The sequence below is a fragment of the Cydia pomonella genome, chromosome 18, assembly GCF_033807575.1.
Source record: "Cydia pomonella isolate Wapato2018A chromosome 18, ilCydPomo1, whole genome shotgun sequence".
Classification (NCBI taxonomy): domain Eukaryota; kingdom Metazoa; phylum Arthropoda; class Insecta; order Lepidoptera; family Tortricidae; genus Cydia; species Cydia pomonella.
Window position 1 is genome coordinate 8,802,537 of NC_084720.1, and position 15,064 is coordinate 8,817,600.

Consider the following 15,064-nt stretch of genomic DNA (forward strand, 5'->3'; position numbering starts at 1 on the left):
GAAATAGGGAATATTACGCGAAACTCTGCTTAGGGGGCGCCACTACCACCAGCCATCACAATCTGTGAGTACCGCGAAACAAGAAAATCTAAATTTCGTTATCTAACCTCTCTATCACTCTTGCTTATTCGAGCAATAAAGAGGCAGATAAGCAGATAACTAAAGGGTATAGCCGGGTCAGCATACCCAAACTGCCCTTAGCGAAAAAAATAATTTCCTTTTACTGGATAGTTAACCTATATTTATGTAGCGCTTTCACCAAAAATTAAGCCTCAAATGCTTCAGGTGTTTAAGAAAAATGCAAAAAGAGAAAAAAACATTTTTATTTTATTACAGCCAAAGTACTAATCCGATATCTTTGTAATTAGGGTATGTTGTAATTAAGGTACATTTCTGAAAAATATATATATATTGAATTATCTCTCAAAAACAATAGTAATAAAATGAGTTGATAATTTTCAGAAAAATAAATAAATTACATGCGTATTGCGACAGTTATCAAATTTACTTATTTCATGTAGAATTTAACAATGTTTAACATAATTTTTTTTCAAATTCTAGTTTTTCACACTGTTTATCCCGATTTTAATTTTACATAAAATATATAAATTTGATAACTGTCGCAATCTCGCACGTATTTTTTTTTTAATTTATCTAAAAAAAAACTACCCATTTTTTTACCATATTTTCAAGAGATAATTCATTTTTTTTTCAGACAACGATCTTAATTGTATATACGACATACCCAAATTACAAAGAAACCGGATTAGTACTTTGGCTGTAATAAAATAAACGTTTTTTTTCTTTTTTTGCCTTTTTTTAAACCTGAAGCATTTGAGGCTTAATTTTTGGTGAAAGCGCTACATATATATACGTTAATAAACCAGTAAAAGGAAATAAATATTTTCGCTAAGGACAGTTTGCCCATGCTTACTTTCGATTTTCCCGTTTCCAAGTAGGCCCTTTGTAAACAAACCGCCTTGATGCATCAATTTGATATTTTATTATTTGTGAAACTTGTCAAAAAAGTTACTCTAGTCTACGATAGGGGCTAGTGCTGCTCTCTGGCGGCAGAACATTGCGGTAATACTTCCTATTGAAGAAATTCGAAACTTAAATTTAGTTATAGGTGGATAAAATCGGAAAGGGGTAAAATTAGCCTGATAGGTATAAGAAAATAAAAATAATATTTTATATTATGTAATCATTATTTAATCATATATAGTTATTTGAATACATCAAAATTTTTGGTGTAATACGCAATACGCTAACGCGCTATTCTGGCCGCTACCTAGGTATATATGTAGGCCTAGTACTGTTCCAGTGTTCCTAACATATTGTACATCTTCGGGAATGTACTATTACTATGTCTACTGAGCGTACATCGCCCAAACATGTACCTCACAACTGCATTGTACATTTTAATTTAAACTTTTAAATTAGCCAGTTATAAAACATTTACCTACAAATATACTATTTTAAAATAATTCAGTCTAAATTAATTACAAAGCTTTTTACAGAGTAACGCTATGCTTAATATTAAAACAATTATTGCAATTACGATTTCATTTTGAGTTTCTTCTAACAGCAATTTCGTTTGGGATTTTATTGCACAAAACTAAGTTTGTAAGAGTTAACGTTACGCATGTAGCCTATCGGTATCAATTTAAATGGGTGTCGGATTTGATAATCTTTAAATTATTTAGACATACAATAATTATGTCCTCAAATACATATTATGATTTTTACCGTATTTGGTTCACAATAGAACAACATGCATAACATTTCAAAACTAATAAAAACTGAAGCCTTTACTAGCATGAACATTAAAACATTATTTTAATCAAACTTAATATTATTCATTAGGCTTTTACTCAATAAAGTCCGACGAATTAAATTCAAAATGATTAAATAACTGTTTTAACGTCCCATTACCAGATTTATCAATGCAGAAAATACAAAAATAATCCGATAGCTTTCCTTGAGAAAGTTTACCAATATCAAATTCTTGAGTTAATTATTCAGTGATTCGTTAAGAATACAATGCATTTAAAGTTATTCTATTAAAGCTGCGTTTTCACTGACCGAATGAAAACTAATTATTCGAGCAACCCTCACTCCGGCCGAGAAATGACCTGCAACATCGCGGCGTGACTCAGAGCATGGAGCTACGTGAAATCACAAATTCATATATTTCCTCCCTGTTTTCACGCAAGAACAACAGAGATGGAGATAGAGAACCCTTTGGCCATTAATTTTTGCAGGTATCGCCCAGACGCTTTGTAATAGTCAGGCACTGCAGTGGCGGTTGGCCGAACAGTTGCGCGCTGCGTCACTAAGCGATGCTGGCAATCATTCTCCAGCCCAAAGCTGTTATCATCGAGTTTCAAACTCTTAAAATGAGAAAATTTTCCACTCGACCATTGAAATTGAACAAGTTTCCCGAAGCGGTGTTTTAGGCATTTCTCAATTAAAAGTCAGATATATCGTGAATCTTATCCAATTTAAAATTCCAGAGGAAACTTGCATTGTTTACAGAGAAGAGTAGGTATAGGTATTCTGTCTTTAGGGTAATATTTTTCTTTCGGGTAAAGAAAACGCGGCCCGAGCGACTACCGTAGACCTACCTATCATTAAATACAATACTGACATCGACACAAGTATAAAATATACACCAGTTTAAGAAAACTATTTAATCACAATCATACCTACGCAATATATGGCGGTGTATAAAACGTCTCTACACAAGTATTTACAGAAATGTACATCACAACTTAAACCATCGGAAAGACCGACCAAACATCCGTCAATGCCTAAACGAATTATAAATAACGTAAAACTATATTTACAAAAAGTCACTCCTCCGCTTTTATAAAAAATATTAATATTAAAATATCATACAATAACAAAAATATGAAATTATTATTAATAAATAACTTCACGCTTCTTCGGCAGTGACACTCTTATAATACTTATTCGAGAACCGTAAATACTTCGAAGTACAAAAACTTAAATCACAATAGAAAATGAATCTAAAGTATTTTACTTGTAGGTATGATCAGAGTTTTGTACTTGGTTTGAAACATTCGAATTGAATGAACTGAAGGAAGTGCAGATTTCCAGTCCCAAGCGTACGAACCTACGTGTGATGATATGTAATGTTAAATTATTTTGAGATCTAAACTACGAAATTATATGTCTAATGATATGCTTTCAAGAGAGACTGGGGAAAGCGTTTCCGGATTAACCAATTTGTTCCGACCCAAGTTAGGACTCTTAGACCGTGTGCAAATCATGTACCTTCCCTTAGGCTAAGCTTAGAGTTCGACCTTTACCAAGCATCCGGTCTTTTTTCTATCTATAGAGACAGCATCTTGGCAAGCGTCTAACCCCACTTAAGGCTAGCCGTAAACATTCAAAAGCATAACACATCTAACATTTCCCTGCATTAAACGATCAGGACCTGAAAATGGGAATTTCGACCTTAAGAGCAAAGCGAGCTGCAGCCTAGGATACCATTTGTCTGTGTCCGTTCTGTCCACTGGCGTTTTGTGAGGGGAAGAGGACGCCTTCGTACGTGACGCCGTTTAGCTCGATGGAGACGACCAGTTGCTGATCTCCCGTGCTGGCATCTCCTGAAAAAAAAAACATTTTAGTTTTGTTACAAATGACACACATGAATTTAGCAAATTTTTAAGGAATAAGATGAGAGGCATATGCCTCTACGCTGTCACAGGTTTTAGGACATCCTCGCACTCGATAATGTTCCCAATTTCAGGCTATTAGATAATTGATAGCCAGTATCAGTCATAGGATTTCATACTTAAAACTGCATATCATGAGGATGGGCACTCTATCGCGATCCTAATAATATGCAGTTTCAAGTTTGTTAATGCGAATGCTTCATGTGATCCTCGGGAGCAAGAATGTCGGCACGAGCAGCAGTAGCAATTCAATACATTATTATGAAGCTCTCATGGAAGACTGCCGCAAGGAAAACACTGCCGCTCGGTAGAAGCAAGAGGAATATACGTCAAATATCTACATAGCTTTATAAATGGCAGTTTCAAATGCTTCTGCTGTCTTGCGCGGATGCATGAAGCGGGTGAACGAAACATTGTATTAGAAACGCTGACAGGCGCGGACACATGCTTCTGATTTTATGTGCACCTACGTACGATACCGGCGGAGGCACTAAACACACGACGAGCAATAAAAAAAGATGGTGAAGTTCCCTCACCTCTGGTAGTAATCTTGAAGGCCGCGCCGTGGACGCCGTTCCCGTTGAGCTGCGGCGGCTCGGCGCCGGGCGCGCGGGGCGAGGGCGCGCGCGGGGAGGCCGGGCGCGGCGTGCGGCGCTTGGCGGGCGGCGGCGGCGAGCGGCACGCCTCGCGCTTCACGCCCGTCAGCGACGAGTTCGGGCTCTCGCTCAGGTTCAGGGCCTCGCTGTTGGCAGAAGATGGTCTATGATGAGACAGAAAAAAAAGAATTAAAAAAAAAGCCGGCTAGTGGATTCACGACAATATTCAGTTATTAACATAACGGGCGAATTTATTAATCTCGTGCTTAATGATGCCCTCCCTAAGATATTTTCGAGAGGCGGACGAGACAAGTACAGTCGACTGCAGCGAAAAGATACGAGTCCATTATATAAAATCGATGACCCATAACCGATTGATAAGCGGACTACTTTGGTTGACATTGAGTTTAGACACGTTGCCATTACGAGTAACATAGTGAAAACGATGAGGAACGCTCACCGTTGTGGCTCGAGATCCGGCTGCGGGCTGTTGTTGTTGTTGTTGTAGAGCGACCACAGCGTGAGCCGCGACACGTCGATGGCGCTGAGCGCGGCGGCGTCCCGCGGCGACATCATGGGGGTGGGGCCGGAGCCGGGGGGCGATTCTGAACCTGCAGGCAAAAGGAAAGTCTAAATTGAGGTGTTTTGTGTAACAAAAATATACAAAAAGCAGAATCCGTCAAACAGTTCAATTTCATTATCATGTAACGTAATATTGACTTTGATGACCGTAATAGTAATTCATAAAATAAAGCATTAATTTTGTATGTGGGTAGTTTTGCACAACGTCACTTTGACGTTTTCTTTTCTCAGTCTAACAGTAACGTCAGGTGCTAATAAATAATCTATAACTATTCGGAGGGATGTAATTTAGTGATTTATATGCAATATAATGTGCGGACATGTAATAGCACAAATACCTCGCCCTCACGACCTTTGTTAAAATAAGTTTTGTGTTAACATCACATACAAGCTTTTATTGCTGATTGTACTTTTGTTTAAAAAGCAACTAATACCCATCGGGACAATTCTAACGAACCCAAACAAAGGTTGCGTTGTTTTGTCATAGAGTTCCTATGGGCACCTCTGTGTCCACTATCAAATAAACTCGATGATACATATGTATGCGAAGTTTCCGCTCAATCGAATAATAAGGAGTGGGTCTAATTTAGCTTGCAATATTTGACCCGAACAAACATTGCAAGTAAAATAAAAGCTTGTAAAAAGTTCAAGATCATCAAAATTGAAATCAACTTACCATTCCTCATCAGCTCCCTCTGCGTCTGTATCATCTTCATGTACTCCCGCACTCGGTACTCGATGTCGTGCTGGGATATGTGCGGCGCGTGCGGCGGCAGCGGCGGCAGGCGCGGCACGCCGCCCAGCGAGAGCGACAGCGGCTGCATGTGCTGCGACAGCTGCGCCAGCGACGCGGGCACCCGGTTCAGCGGGGGCTGGAAGGGGGATGACTATGGACCGTTAGGATGAACGTTTGAATATGTTTATTTTAAGTTTATCTCAAATGTCAAAGTAATCAGAAGTAAGTTGCTCAATAATGATTTTTCAAGTACAAAAATACATATCTAAAGTTATCACAAATATTTATACAAAATAAAATATGAGTCTCATTTTTCCTAGCCTGATTTAGTGTCCCACTGCTGGGTAAAGGCCTCTCCCCTTGATCTTCACAACTCACGATCGTATGTTATAAAAAAAAAAAGTAGGTAGGTATTATGCTTTCAAAAATTTCATCATTATCATCACACGTCCGACTAACACTAAGTATACAAAGCTTCAGAAATCAACAATAACGTGGAAACCAGAACACCACAAACTTTAGGCGTTGCTCTCCGGTTGACGCAGACTGCGTACGCACTGCATCTACGACGTAAGCTAACGTTTCAAGTGTCACGTTGTATAGAAAGATGGTATTGGTAGCAACATATTTATAGGACGCAACGTAAACGCAGCGATTGGAGCAAACCGGGAACCAAGACCTTAATTTAAAAAAGACCTGATCAACTGAACTAAACCAACCATTGCCAGCGCGGCCTGCGCGTCGTACTGTCCGGACGCTCGTCGGCCCTCGCGCTTGTTGCCCTCGATGGCCGCGTCCAGTTCGCTGCGGGTGGATAAGTTCTTCTTTTCGCACTCGTAGTCATATAGGTACTTCATGTATCTGTAAAGTAAAAAAGATTTATAGGTCTACTTCTGTGTGGGTATAACAGTTACGTTAACTACGTTAACATAAAACTAACAAATAAAACTTCAATGTGTTCGAGCATATAAGTCTTTGAATGATATCTACATGATTCAATCTTTCAGATTAGATAATATTTATTTTATGCAGCGACTCAAAAGTAACAAATATAGTATCAAAAAGGCAAGTGACCTTTCCACAAGATTTTCCTATTGTTATTTAAATCCTATTGATACTATGCCCAGAAATAAATTACTAGATTATTATAACTGCCGTGACATGCGATCTCATTTAAATATGTAACTGGAACTATCTAATAAATAACGTCGAACGTCAATGCATTCGTCGCTCACTAAACGACATGACACGCATATAAATCATATTTCAACACCAATTATAAATTATAAAAAGCCTATCCTTCAAACCTATAATCGGTATAATAGCTGAACATCCCATTACATTCTTAATCCTATTCTTATGACAAGTCAATTTTATCCGACGATATTGTCACCGTTCTTCGCCATAACTCATATTAAGCGGCCACATATTTAATAAGAACACAATGAACAACTGAGGGGCCGACGCGGCTTCATAAAAACTCGGGCTACCTTTTCATAAACTGTCAAATGAGAAAGCTAAATATACGACATTCGTCATTACGCGCGTCTAATTTTACGAACGCCCGAACGCCGTAGAATCGTCGACTTACCGCAATATCTCAATGCATCTCGATATTAGGTACTAAAATAGCGTCGGCCGTTTACCGGGGACATAAAATAAGTAAGGTCTTAGACAAACCACACGCGGATGGTAGCTTCTTGGGCAATAGAAAGCAAGGAGTACACAAGATTGTAATCATAATGCGGAGGTTGCGTTCAAAATCGAAGCGTCGTGCGTAACGGTGCGCACTCTGAATTAGAAATGTAGAGTGGAGACACCTTTATGCGGCCGACAAAAGCCACGAGGTGAAGGAACTCGGAAGATAAATGGGAAATTATATCGGTGGAGATGAGTTAGAGGTTATTAATTATGAAGATGTCATATTGTCGCGTTGGACGCTCACGTACAGCCATTGTCGCACTCTCTTTGTCTCCGATCCGTGAGAATTTGAATGTAAGAAGGTGGTACAAAGTGTCGCCATCGAATATGGAGCGACGGCTCCCGATTCGTTTTAGGACCACACAGATGGCCTATTAAATCCTTTTTGGATCACGATTCAGACGGTCTAAATCGTTAATGCATCTCTTTAGTTAATAGACTAGACACTGCCATGAGACATAGATTAATGACAATATTCTTAATGATGATTCTTTCGTAAAATCACCAAAATGTTAGAGACTTAAGGCTTATAGGATGTACCGTATCGGCTTATACTACGTATTAAAATGTTTAAACGTATATTCCTTCATGCTGCGCTTTAGGGAAATATTAGAATGATTATATTTACATGGCACTATTAACGTATTCAAAACAATACTATCGTCTCTTTTTCGTTTCGGTATAGAATTTCGAAATTCACTTAAAATAGGTTTCCCTGTATTATTATTCCTGTATTATTAGCTTGTGATTCCTCCAACAGAATTACATCCTCAATCAAAATAATAATGTATCAGTAACAATATCGTGTAGTTTTGCCAACACACTCATTAAACTAAATCAATAAAGCCTAACTTCCGCTCTGGATTGGTTGATTAAATGAAAGATTGCGCAAAACCTAGATACATCAGTGAGCGGTACTTGAAATCCGAAACAGTAAGTGAGGATGCAACCGAAAAGACGCAACATTTAACTTACCAATTATTTAAACTTCTTATCTTATTGCAATAAGAATGGTACTCACTGTGTGCGCAGAGTGAAGGCAGCGGAGGTGATGGAGGACGGCAGCCGCAGCCCCTTGATGATCTCCTGCCACAGCTTCTTGTTGATCACCTCGACGAGCCCGCCGCGCGCGATCACCAGGTTGTACAGCTCGTACAGATCCAGCACCGACTTCGCCATTATCGGCAGCCGGTTTATCGGTGTGCCTGGAACAATACGCAATTGGGATTATAAAATATAGCTTCCAATTGTATTTCTTCTTCCAAAAGACTACCCTCTGGCAAAAATCCCTATTGAAACCTCTCATATATTCCAAAACCAAAATAAAAAACCAATGGTTGACTGGTAGAGGATGCCTTTTGGCATTCAGTTCGCCATTTGTACATTTTTCTTTATGTGTGCAATAAAGTTTAAATAAATAAATAATAAAAACAAGCAGCAGGCTTCAGCCATCGTCACTATATGAGCTGGATACGATAAAGGAAACATTAACAACTGAAGTAGATGTTCATTTTATTATAATCGCAATATTATATTTAAATACAAACTTCCTGAATTCTGAGGCACTAAGCTGCACAGTTTAGCACCGAAACGGTTGTAATTTGCAACACGTCCTAATTGATAAGCAAAAATAACAGAACGACCAGCAGTACTCGTAAAGGCACGTTAACCACATCGCCGTACTATAAACTGGCATTCTCTATTTGAGGCTGTAAAACCCTTTACAGCGCTGGTAAGGGCCGTAAAGTCGGCGAGCGTGCTAAATCGCATCGCATCGCACGATCGATGATTTATGGGTGCGCGAGCGCGTCTGATCGTCCGTTTACGAGGCTGGATATAGCGCGGCCCGTGTGGCCGTCGCGGAAGTTGTTTGTTCTTGCGGATTGTTCTTGATTTACTAATCTGCGGACCGTAATGAAGTGACGGATGGTCGTGCGCAGCACCGTGCTAGCATACATCACTCGGAACTGCTAGCAGATGCTGCTGTAAACACTAGGAGTTCATTTTATATGTGAGTGTAATATATCTACTTGTATTAGGTACAAAGTAAGTTTTGCATCGACAAGGCAGAGAGGAAGGGCAAGTTTAAGATTATTTTATCGACATTAAAAATAATTTAATGTTCAATGTTTTCACTCAATGTTCCCTGATCGGCATAAAAGCAGCTTTTACCATCGAAACGCTAAAACTCATTAGATTAGACAACACTCGTTATGACCATGAAATATACATTCGTAAGTACATTCCATGTAGGACTTATCTACATTAACTTAAGCAGCTTCAGCTACAGTTTAAGCTCTCGAGTTGCAAATCACCCAATCAATTTGTTACAGCGAAGTTATTTAGCGTCGACATCGTCTGTCGCCCCGACATCGATCGTTTGATGAGCGAGCATTAGCGAATACCTAAACGACTATTTGTCTTCCTGTCTACAGTTAATCATTCCCTGGTTATCGGGGGTAGGGAGTGCACGTCACCCGTTCAGAGATTAATTGCCACGTTTATGTTTTAAGGGTGAAATTGGAGCAAATAAAGCGAAGCCATTTAGGATGTGTTGAGTCTGATGTATCGGGGGTCAAGATTGTTAAGCTCGATATTTTAGCCACTAAAGTACTGTACTTAAACATTATTTAAAACTCTCAAAAAAATTACTGTGTATTCTTCCTAATTATGCCTGATAAATTAAATCTTTAGTTTGTTTTTGGCAGCTGATTTAATTGCAAGACTAACTTTTCAGACCCCTCTAAAAATTTTACTAATTATGATCACTAAACAGTTTGACTAAGATTAATGATAATATATTTAGATGGAAAGTAAGACCCACTGCATCTTTTCGGATTATTATCATATAGATGAAGACAACTAGAACTACTTACTACCTAGTATCGACATCGATGAAACGAATATAAGAAGAAAACCTAAGTATTTTCTTTTTACTTTTATAAAGTAAGTCAGGCGCATATATTCCTGCTGGTTATAAGGTATTTGGTACTAACCAGCTCCACCAGCCGAGTGATTTTGATGTATAATTCATCTGTAAAAGTGGCATATGTAGCGCGTCACGTGCAAAGTGTTAACCCACCCACGCCCGCGTTAACACCTTTACTGCCGACTATGTTGCTTTGAGACTGCGCTTTTATGATGCGCGACTTCGTATCCATCCTAGGTACCAAATAATAAATATTTCAGTTTGTTTACTTATCTCTGTATATTTTTTAATTTGTACTGGCTTTAAAATGAGTATTTTTATTTTATTAGAATACTCGAAAAAGTGCATATTGGTTTTGTTACTCAGTTATTTGATATGCAACTTGCAGAAAAAAATGTAAACAAGCGTGTGCACCAATTAATTTTGCTGACTTTACATAGACATGAACTTCCTATAGAACCTTAACTCTAATATCCAAATACTTATATCTAATTGATTTTCTAAAAGCTACAAATTAAATAGATACCTACATACTAACAAACCTAATGTATTAAGAATAAACATGCCCGAAAGATGCAATACTTAACAGTTTACGATAAAGCACGGCCCAACTGCGTTACCTGTTATCACCCACGAAGCCACACCGTTACCCGATTAAATGCGATCCCGTACAAAACCCATTGTTGGAGGCAATCACCCCAATAACGATTTCCACAAACTCCGCGCGGAAAACGCACGATTCGACGCGCGTGCGCACCAAGCCGCTCACGTATTTGCATAACACTACCCGCCCATACTTAAAAGCCTACCATACCCATATCAATAACTCGGAACGCCGACCAGCACCATTCGGCCGGTTAAAAGCTAATTTACGAACTATAACCAATCGTCCGCAAACCCAATCTAATCGTACCCAATTGTCACAAATTATTGCTTCCCGAAACCCTATTCTAAACTGGCGAAAATTCACTTCGCGAAACACCTTTACGATTCCGGTACTACAGTGTTGCGTCGATTATTCGCACCTCACTCCATATTTATTGGCACTCGATGTCGCTTAGAAGTGCTAATTCTTTTGTGCGCAAAACTGGGGACTCGTAAATCGCTAAGCCGCACGCCCCTGAACTGATAAACCATTGTAAATTACAGCCGATTAGCCGCATCTCCGGTCACTGTTGCAATTTTAAACTGTGATTTGTGGCAATTTTACAACCAAGATTAACTTAAAAGTTGCATTTATGATTCCATTATAAATTAAATGTGCCTGCCTAAAATCTTACAAGAAGTGAATTTTATTTCAAGTAGAGTCGTAACTGTAGCTCGGTATGAAAACAATAATCAAAATGTCAAGGCGTTACCAACAGCAGTGTGGAAAAACGCCAACCGGCCTATCGGCCGCAGTCTTCGTAGCCGCATGGGCGATAATCGATCAAATTGGTATTCGACGCCTACCGCTTATCGAGAGCTGTATCAAGGGCCTTTATATCCCTCAACCCCACGGCTGGCCAATGGCGGAGCTCGCAGAGCCGTCGCCGCTCGCCCATTGGCCCGATTCGCTTTTGATTGCGCCGCCCCCCTCGATTCTTGCTCGATCAATCTAAATCGCTCGCCTACTCGACTCGCCTCAGCTGGCTCGCTTCAACGCTGTTTAATTGCCAAGTAACAAAACACGCTCAAATTCCACATTAATTGAACTGTTTTAATGAAACAACTCTATTCTCTACGTTATTATTAAAGCTTAAATTTCAAAAACAAAACTGAGAACCACATAGAAATGTCCACTTTTATGAATGTATGTATGAATTAAATCACAAGTGAGAGATTAATGTTGCGCTATTAGAACGCGAAATGGCGAGCGTTTACGAGCTACGTGAGCGTCAATTACTGAGGGTAATATATTAACATGAGTATAAATAGACACATAACACTTTGCCGAAGAACCGTGCAATAGATGACGTCGAATGATAATATGGTTGAATAGTTCTTTTGTACACATATAGGCACTTATAACATTATAGAGAAACATTTTTTTCTATAATAAATAGGTATCTACCTACATCAAAAAGCCTCATCATTTTTATAATATGTTTGGGTAGGAAGGAAGCTATAATAGAGTAAACATAAAAAAGAATTTAGTACCTTTAAGACACACTCAAACGTGAGAAAACATGTAAAATTTCAGAATCACACTGTAATTTAAGACTTATTTCTTTCAAATTTAACTGTCTGTAAATCACTCGACCTGTAACAGGCATCGTAAAGACGATCGAAAGGTGTCGAGGCGCGAATAAAACGATGCAGAATTAAGAAGCAAATTGAACGTATTAGGGTTACCTAATAATGTCAATGGTAAAATCCTGACAAAACACCGATTTTGGAACATACCATCCCCGACACGACAGTGCTAGAAATTAGGCTTTGTTGTCGTGTTCATAAGGTACGTTTAGTATGTAAGATGTTTTACTTTTCCATTCAAATGACTTCAACTGCCTATATGTACCTTACCTATCTAAAAAGGTTAACTATTAATAGGTTTTAATATCAAAGCACTTTGAGCTTTTGTTTTGTTACCGGGAAACCTTTATAACGTAACTATTTTATTTGCAGTTAGCTACATTCCTGAAAAATGCTCGAAATCCTTCGTCATGTTAGGAAAATCTTGAACTCTGGTAGCCCTAGATAAAGTATTTTTTTTTATATTTCACATTCGTGCATTAATACTATAAACGGCAGCTACTCCCCGTTTAGACACTCGTAACAAGTTTATGGAAGCGGCAATTTACAGCCTGCCTTCCATTTAGAAATACGATCTGTCTAATCATAATCTTCTACACGCATGATGTGTGGGGAAAAAAGTAGAGCTTACCAATCACAGGAGGGGCTGAATTCGAATTTAATTTATTCGATGTTTACTAAGTTACTAGACTGATAATAGTGATAATATTCTCGAGGTAAAAACCGGTATGATTTAAGATTTATAAATATACTCATAAGTATCTGTGTGAGGCAGAATCTGTCTGTCATCAATCCGAATGATGATAGCGTATGATCGTATCTACCTTTGAATTTGGATTTATTATATGTGGCTAAATCAATAGGTATAAATCTTCACAGAATTTCTGATAAATGATGTGAACTAATAAATAATAGTTCTCTACATACTAAACAAAATAGTAGGTACTAAATGAGTTAAACATATGCATAATTCCGTAGTTCACATAACTCAATACATATTTATTGCTAGTACCTACAAATTCCGAGCGATACGACGAGAATGACATAAGGCTGAAGATACAACGATCAATCATGAGAGAGGCAGTAAACCCGAGAACAATCCAGCGTAATTCCGTCAGAGAGACATTAAAATGGCGGCCGCCCTATCCGGTGCAACAGTGTTGCCGGCGCTGCAAACAATATCACTTTCTTATTAAACTTTCAACCTGTACGAACATACTATATATGTACTTATGAGGAACCCTCCGATTTTACAAAAGAGGAATGTAGAGTCAAACAAATAAAAAGATTCGCAACCCATTAACTTTAATATAGTATAAATCATTTATACGAACTCAAATTCAAACCGAAGTGTATATTTAGTATTGTATCGCCTGTAAAATTCAGGGGCCGATGTAATTGGCAATCATTCAGAAAAGTATATTCCTCGTGGAACAATCAAGACAAAGGCAGCCGATATGTACCTACAGGCAAGCCATTACGGGTCAATACCCATTATTATGCGATATTTTCGCGAGCGCGGCCCTCCGATATCCCATGCACTCACATGGGACGGCAAATATCTGTAATTAAAGGCTGTAAAGTTGATTTACAACCGGGGTCCGAGCATCGCGGCGGGAACGCCTCGACCAATGGCGGATGGTGTAGCCGAGCGCGCTTGCATCCTATCAATTTATTAGAAACGAATGAAAGCGCGGCCGCGGTGTGGTGGCTTCGGTAACGCGTTGCGGTCGCGATCCGGATAGTATCGCGCGCCGGCGCGTGGTTTACGATCGCCACGGGGACGGTAACACCGGCAATAAAATCGCAACAATGGAACGTCGGATGCGGCTAAGAGACGTCGCGACTGCGCGGGTCGCTCCGACGAATGCAACAATGCAAGCCTTCCGATGGTGGCAACTATCTACGACCATAAACTCCTATTTGAACCTACCCAGGCGTGTGATGAGACGTAACAGGAACGTACTCGGACTGAAATGTAATTACTATAAATCTCACGATTGTGTTCTCCCACCGTATCTGGGTGTGTAAAATTACGAACCATAAAAACATGATTTTAATGCAACAGACGTGCCAGTATGGCAGATATTAGGTCAAAGATCTAATGCGAACGTCGCTAATGAAGCCTCTCAGATTTACTCGCCTATAATTTACCAGGATCATCGATACCTAAGCATTGTTCCGAACCTCACGAACCATCTTTTCGAGAATTAAATATACTAAAGTAATGATAATGTTTTCAAGCATTTGTTATTTTCAAATGGCTATATCGTCCAAGCCGATGTATGTAATTTATTATTAACGTAGTCATGTTCGCGCTTTTTATGGTTGGAGAGAAAATTGACCGTCAAAACGAGTCGGCGGGGCCATAGTATAAAGTGGGCTCCCACTTTGCAATTATGTATCCACTTGCACAGATATCGAAACAAAGTTTTTCATTTGCAAAGTTCTATATGCAATTTGTGAAGATATTTTGAATCGCAGAAACACTTCATGTTTAGTAATAACATACTCGAAGCATAAAATGCATCACGTATCTTACTTTTTGCCTCTATTTCGTTTTATGAGCACCTTGTTGTCG

At 39.0% G+C, this 15,064-nt stretch overlaps 1 protein-coding gene across 6 annotated transcripts in view; it reads right to left on the bottom strand.

The window, feature by feature from the left end:
* Positions 1 to 1,189: 1,189 nt before the first annotated feature.
* The window catches only part of LOC133527593 (protein dead ringer), a 146,982-nt gene continuing 133,107 nt past the window's right edge, over positions 1,190 to 15,064 (bottom strand). For 2 of the 6 annotated variants that reach the window (XM_061864666.1, XM_061864668.1), the window contains 6 exons: positions 8,341 to 8,524; positions 6,338 to 6,479; positions 5,559 to 5,754; positions 4,761 to 4,911; positions 4,241 to 4,446; positions 1,190 to 3,635 (listed from right to left, as the gene is read on the bottom strand). In XM_061864666.1, coding sequence (XP_061720650.1) covers positions 3,508 to 3,635; positions 4,241 to 4,446; positions 4,761 to 4,911; positions 5,559 to 5,754; positions 6,338 to 6,479; positions 8,341 to 8,524 — 1,007 coding nt within the window. In that variant the 3' untranslated portion in view covers positions 1,190 to 3,507. Of the gene's footprint in view, positions 3,636 to 4,240; positions 4,465 to 4,760; positions 4,912 to 5,558; positions 5,770 to 6,337; positions 6,480 to 8,340; positions 8,525 to 15,064 lie in introns of all 6 variants that reach the window. The other 4 variants (XM_061864663.1, XM_061864667.1, XM_061864664.1 and 1 more) reach the window with 3 other exon arrangements.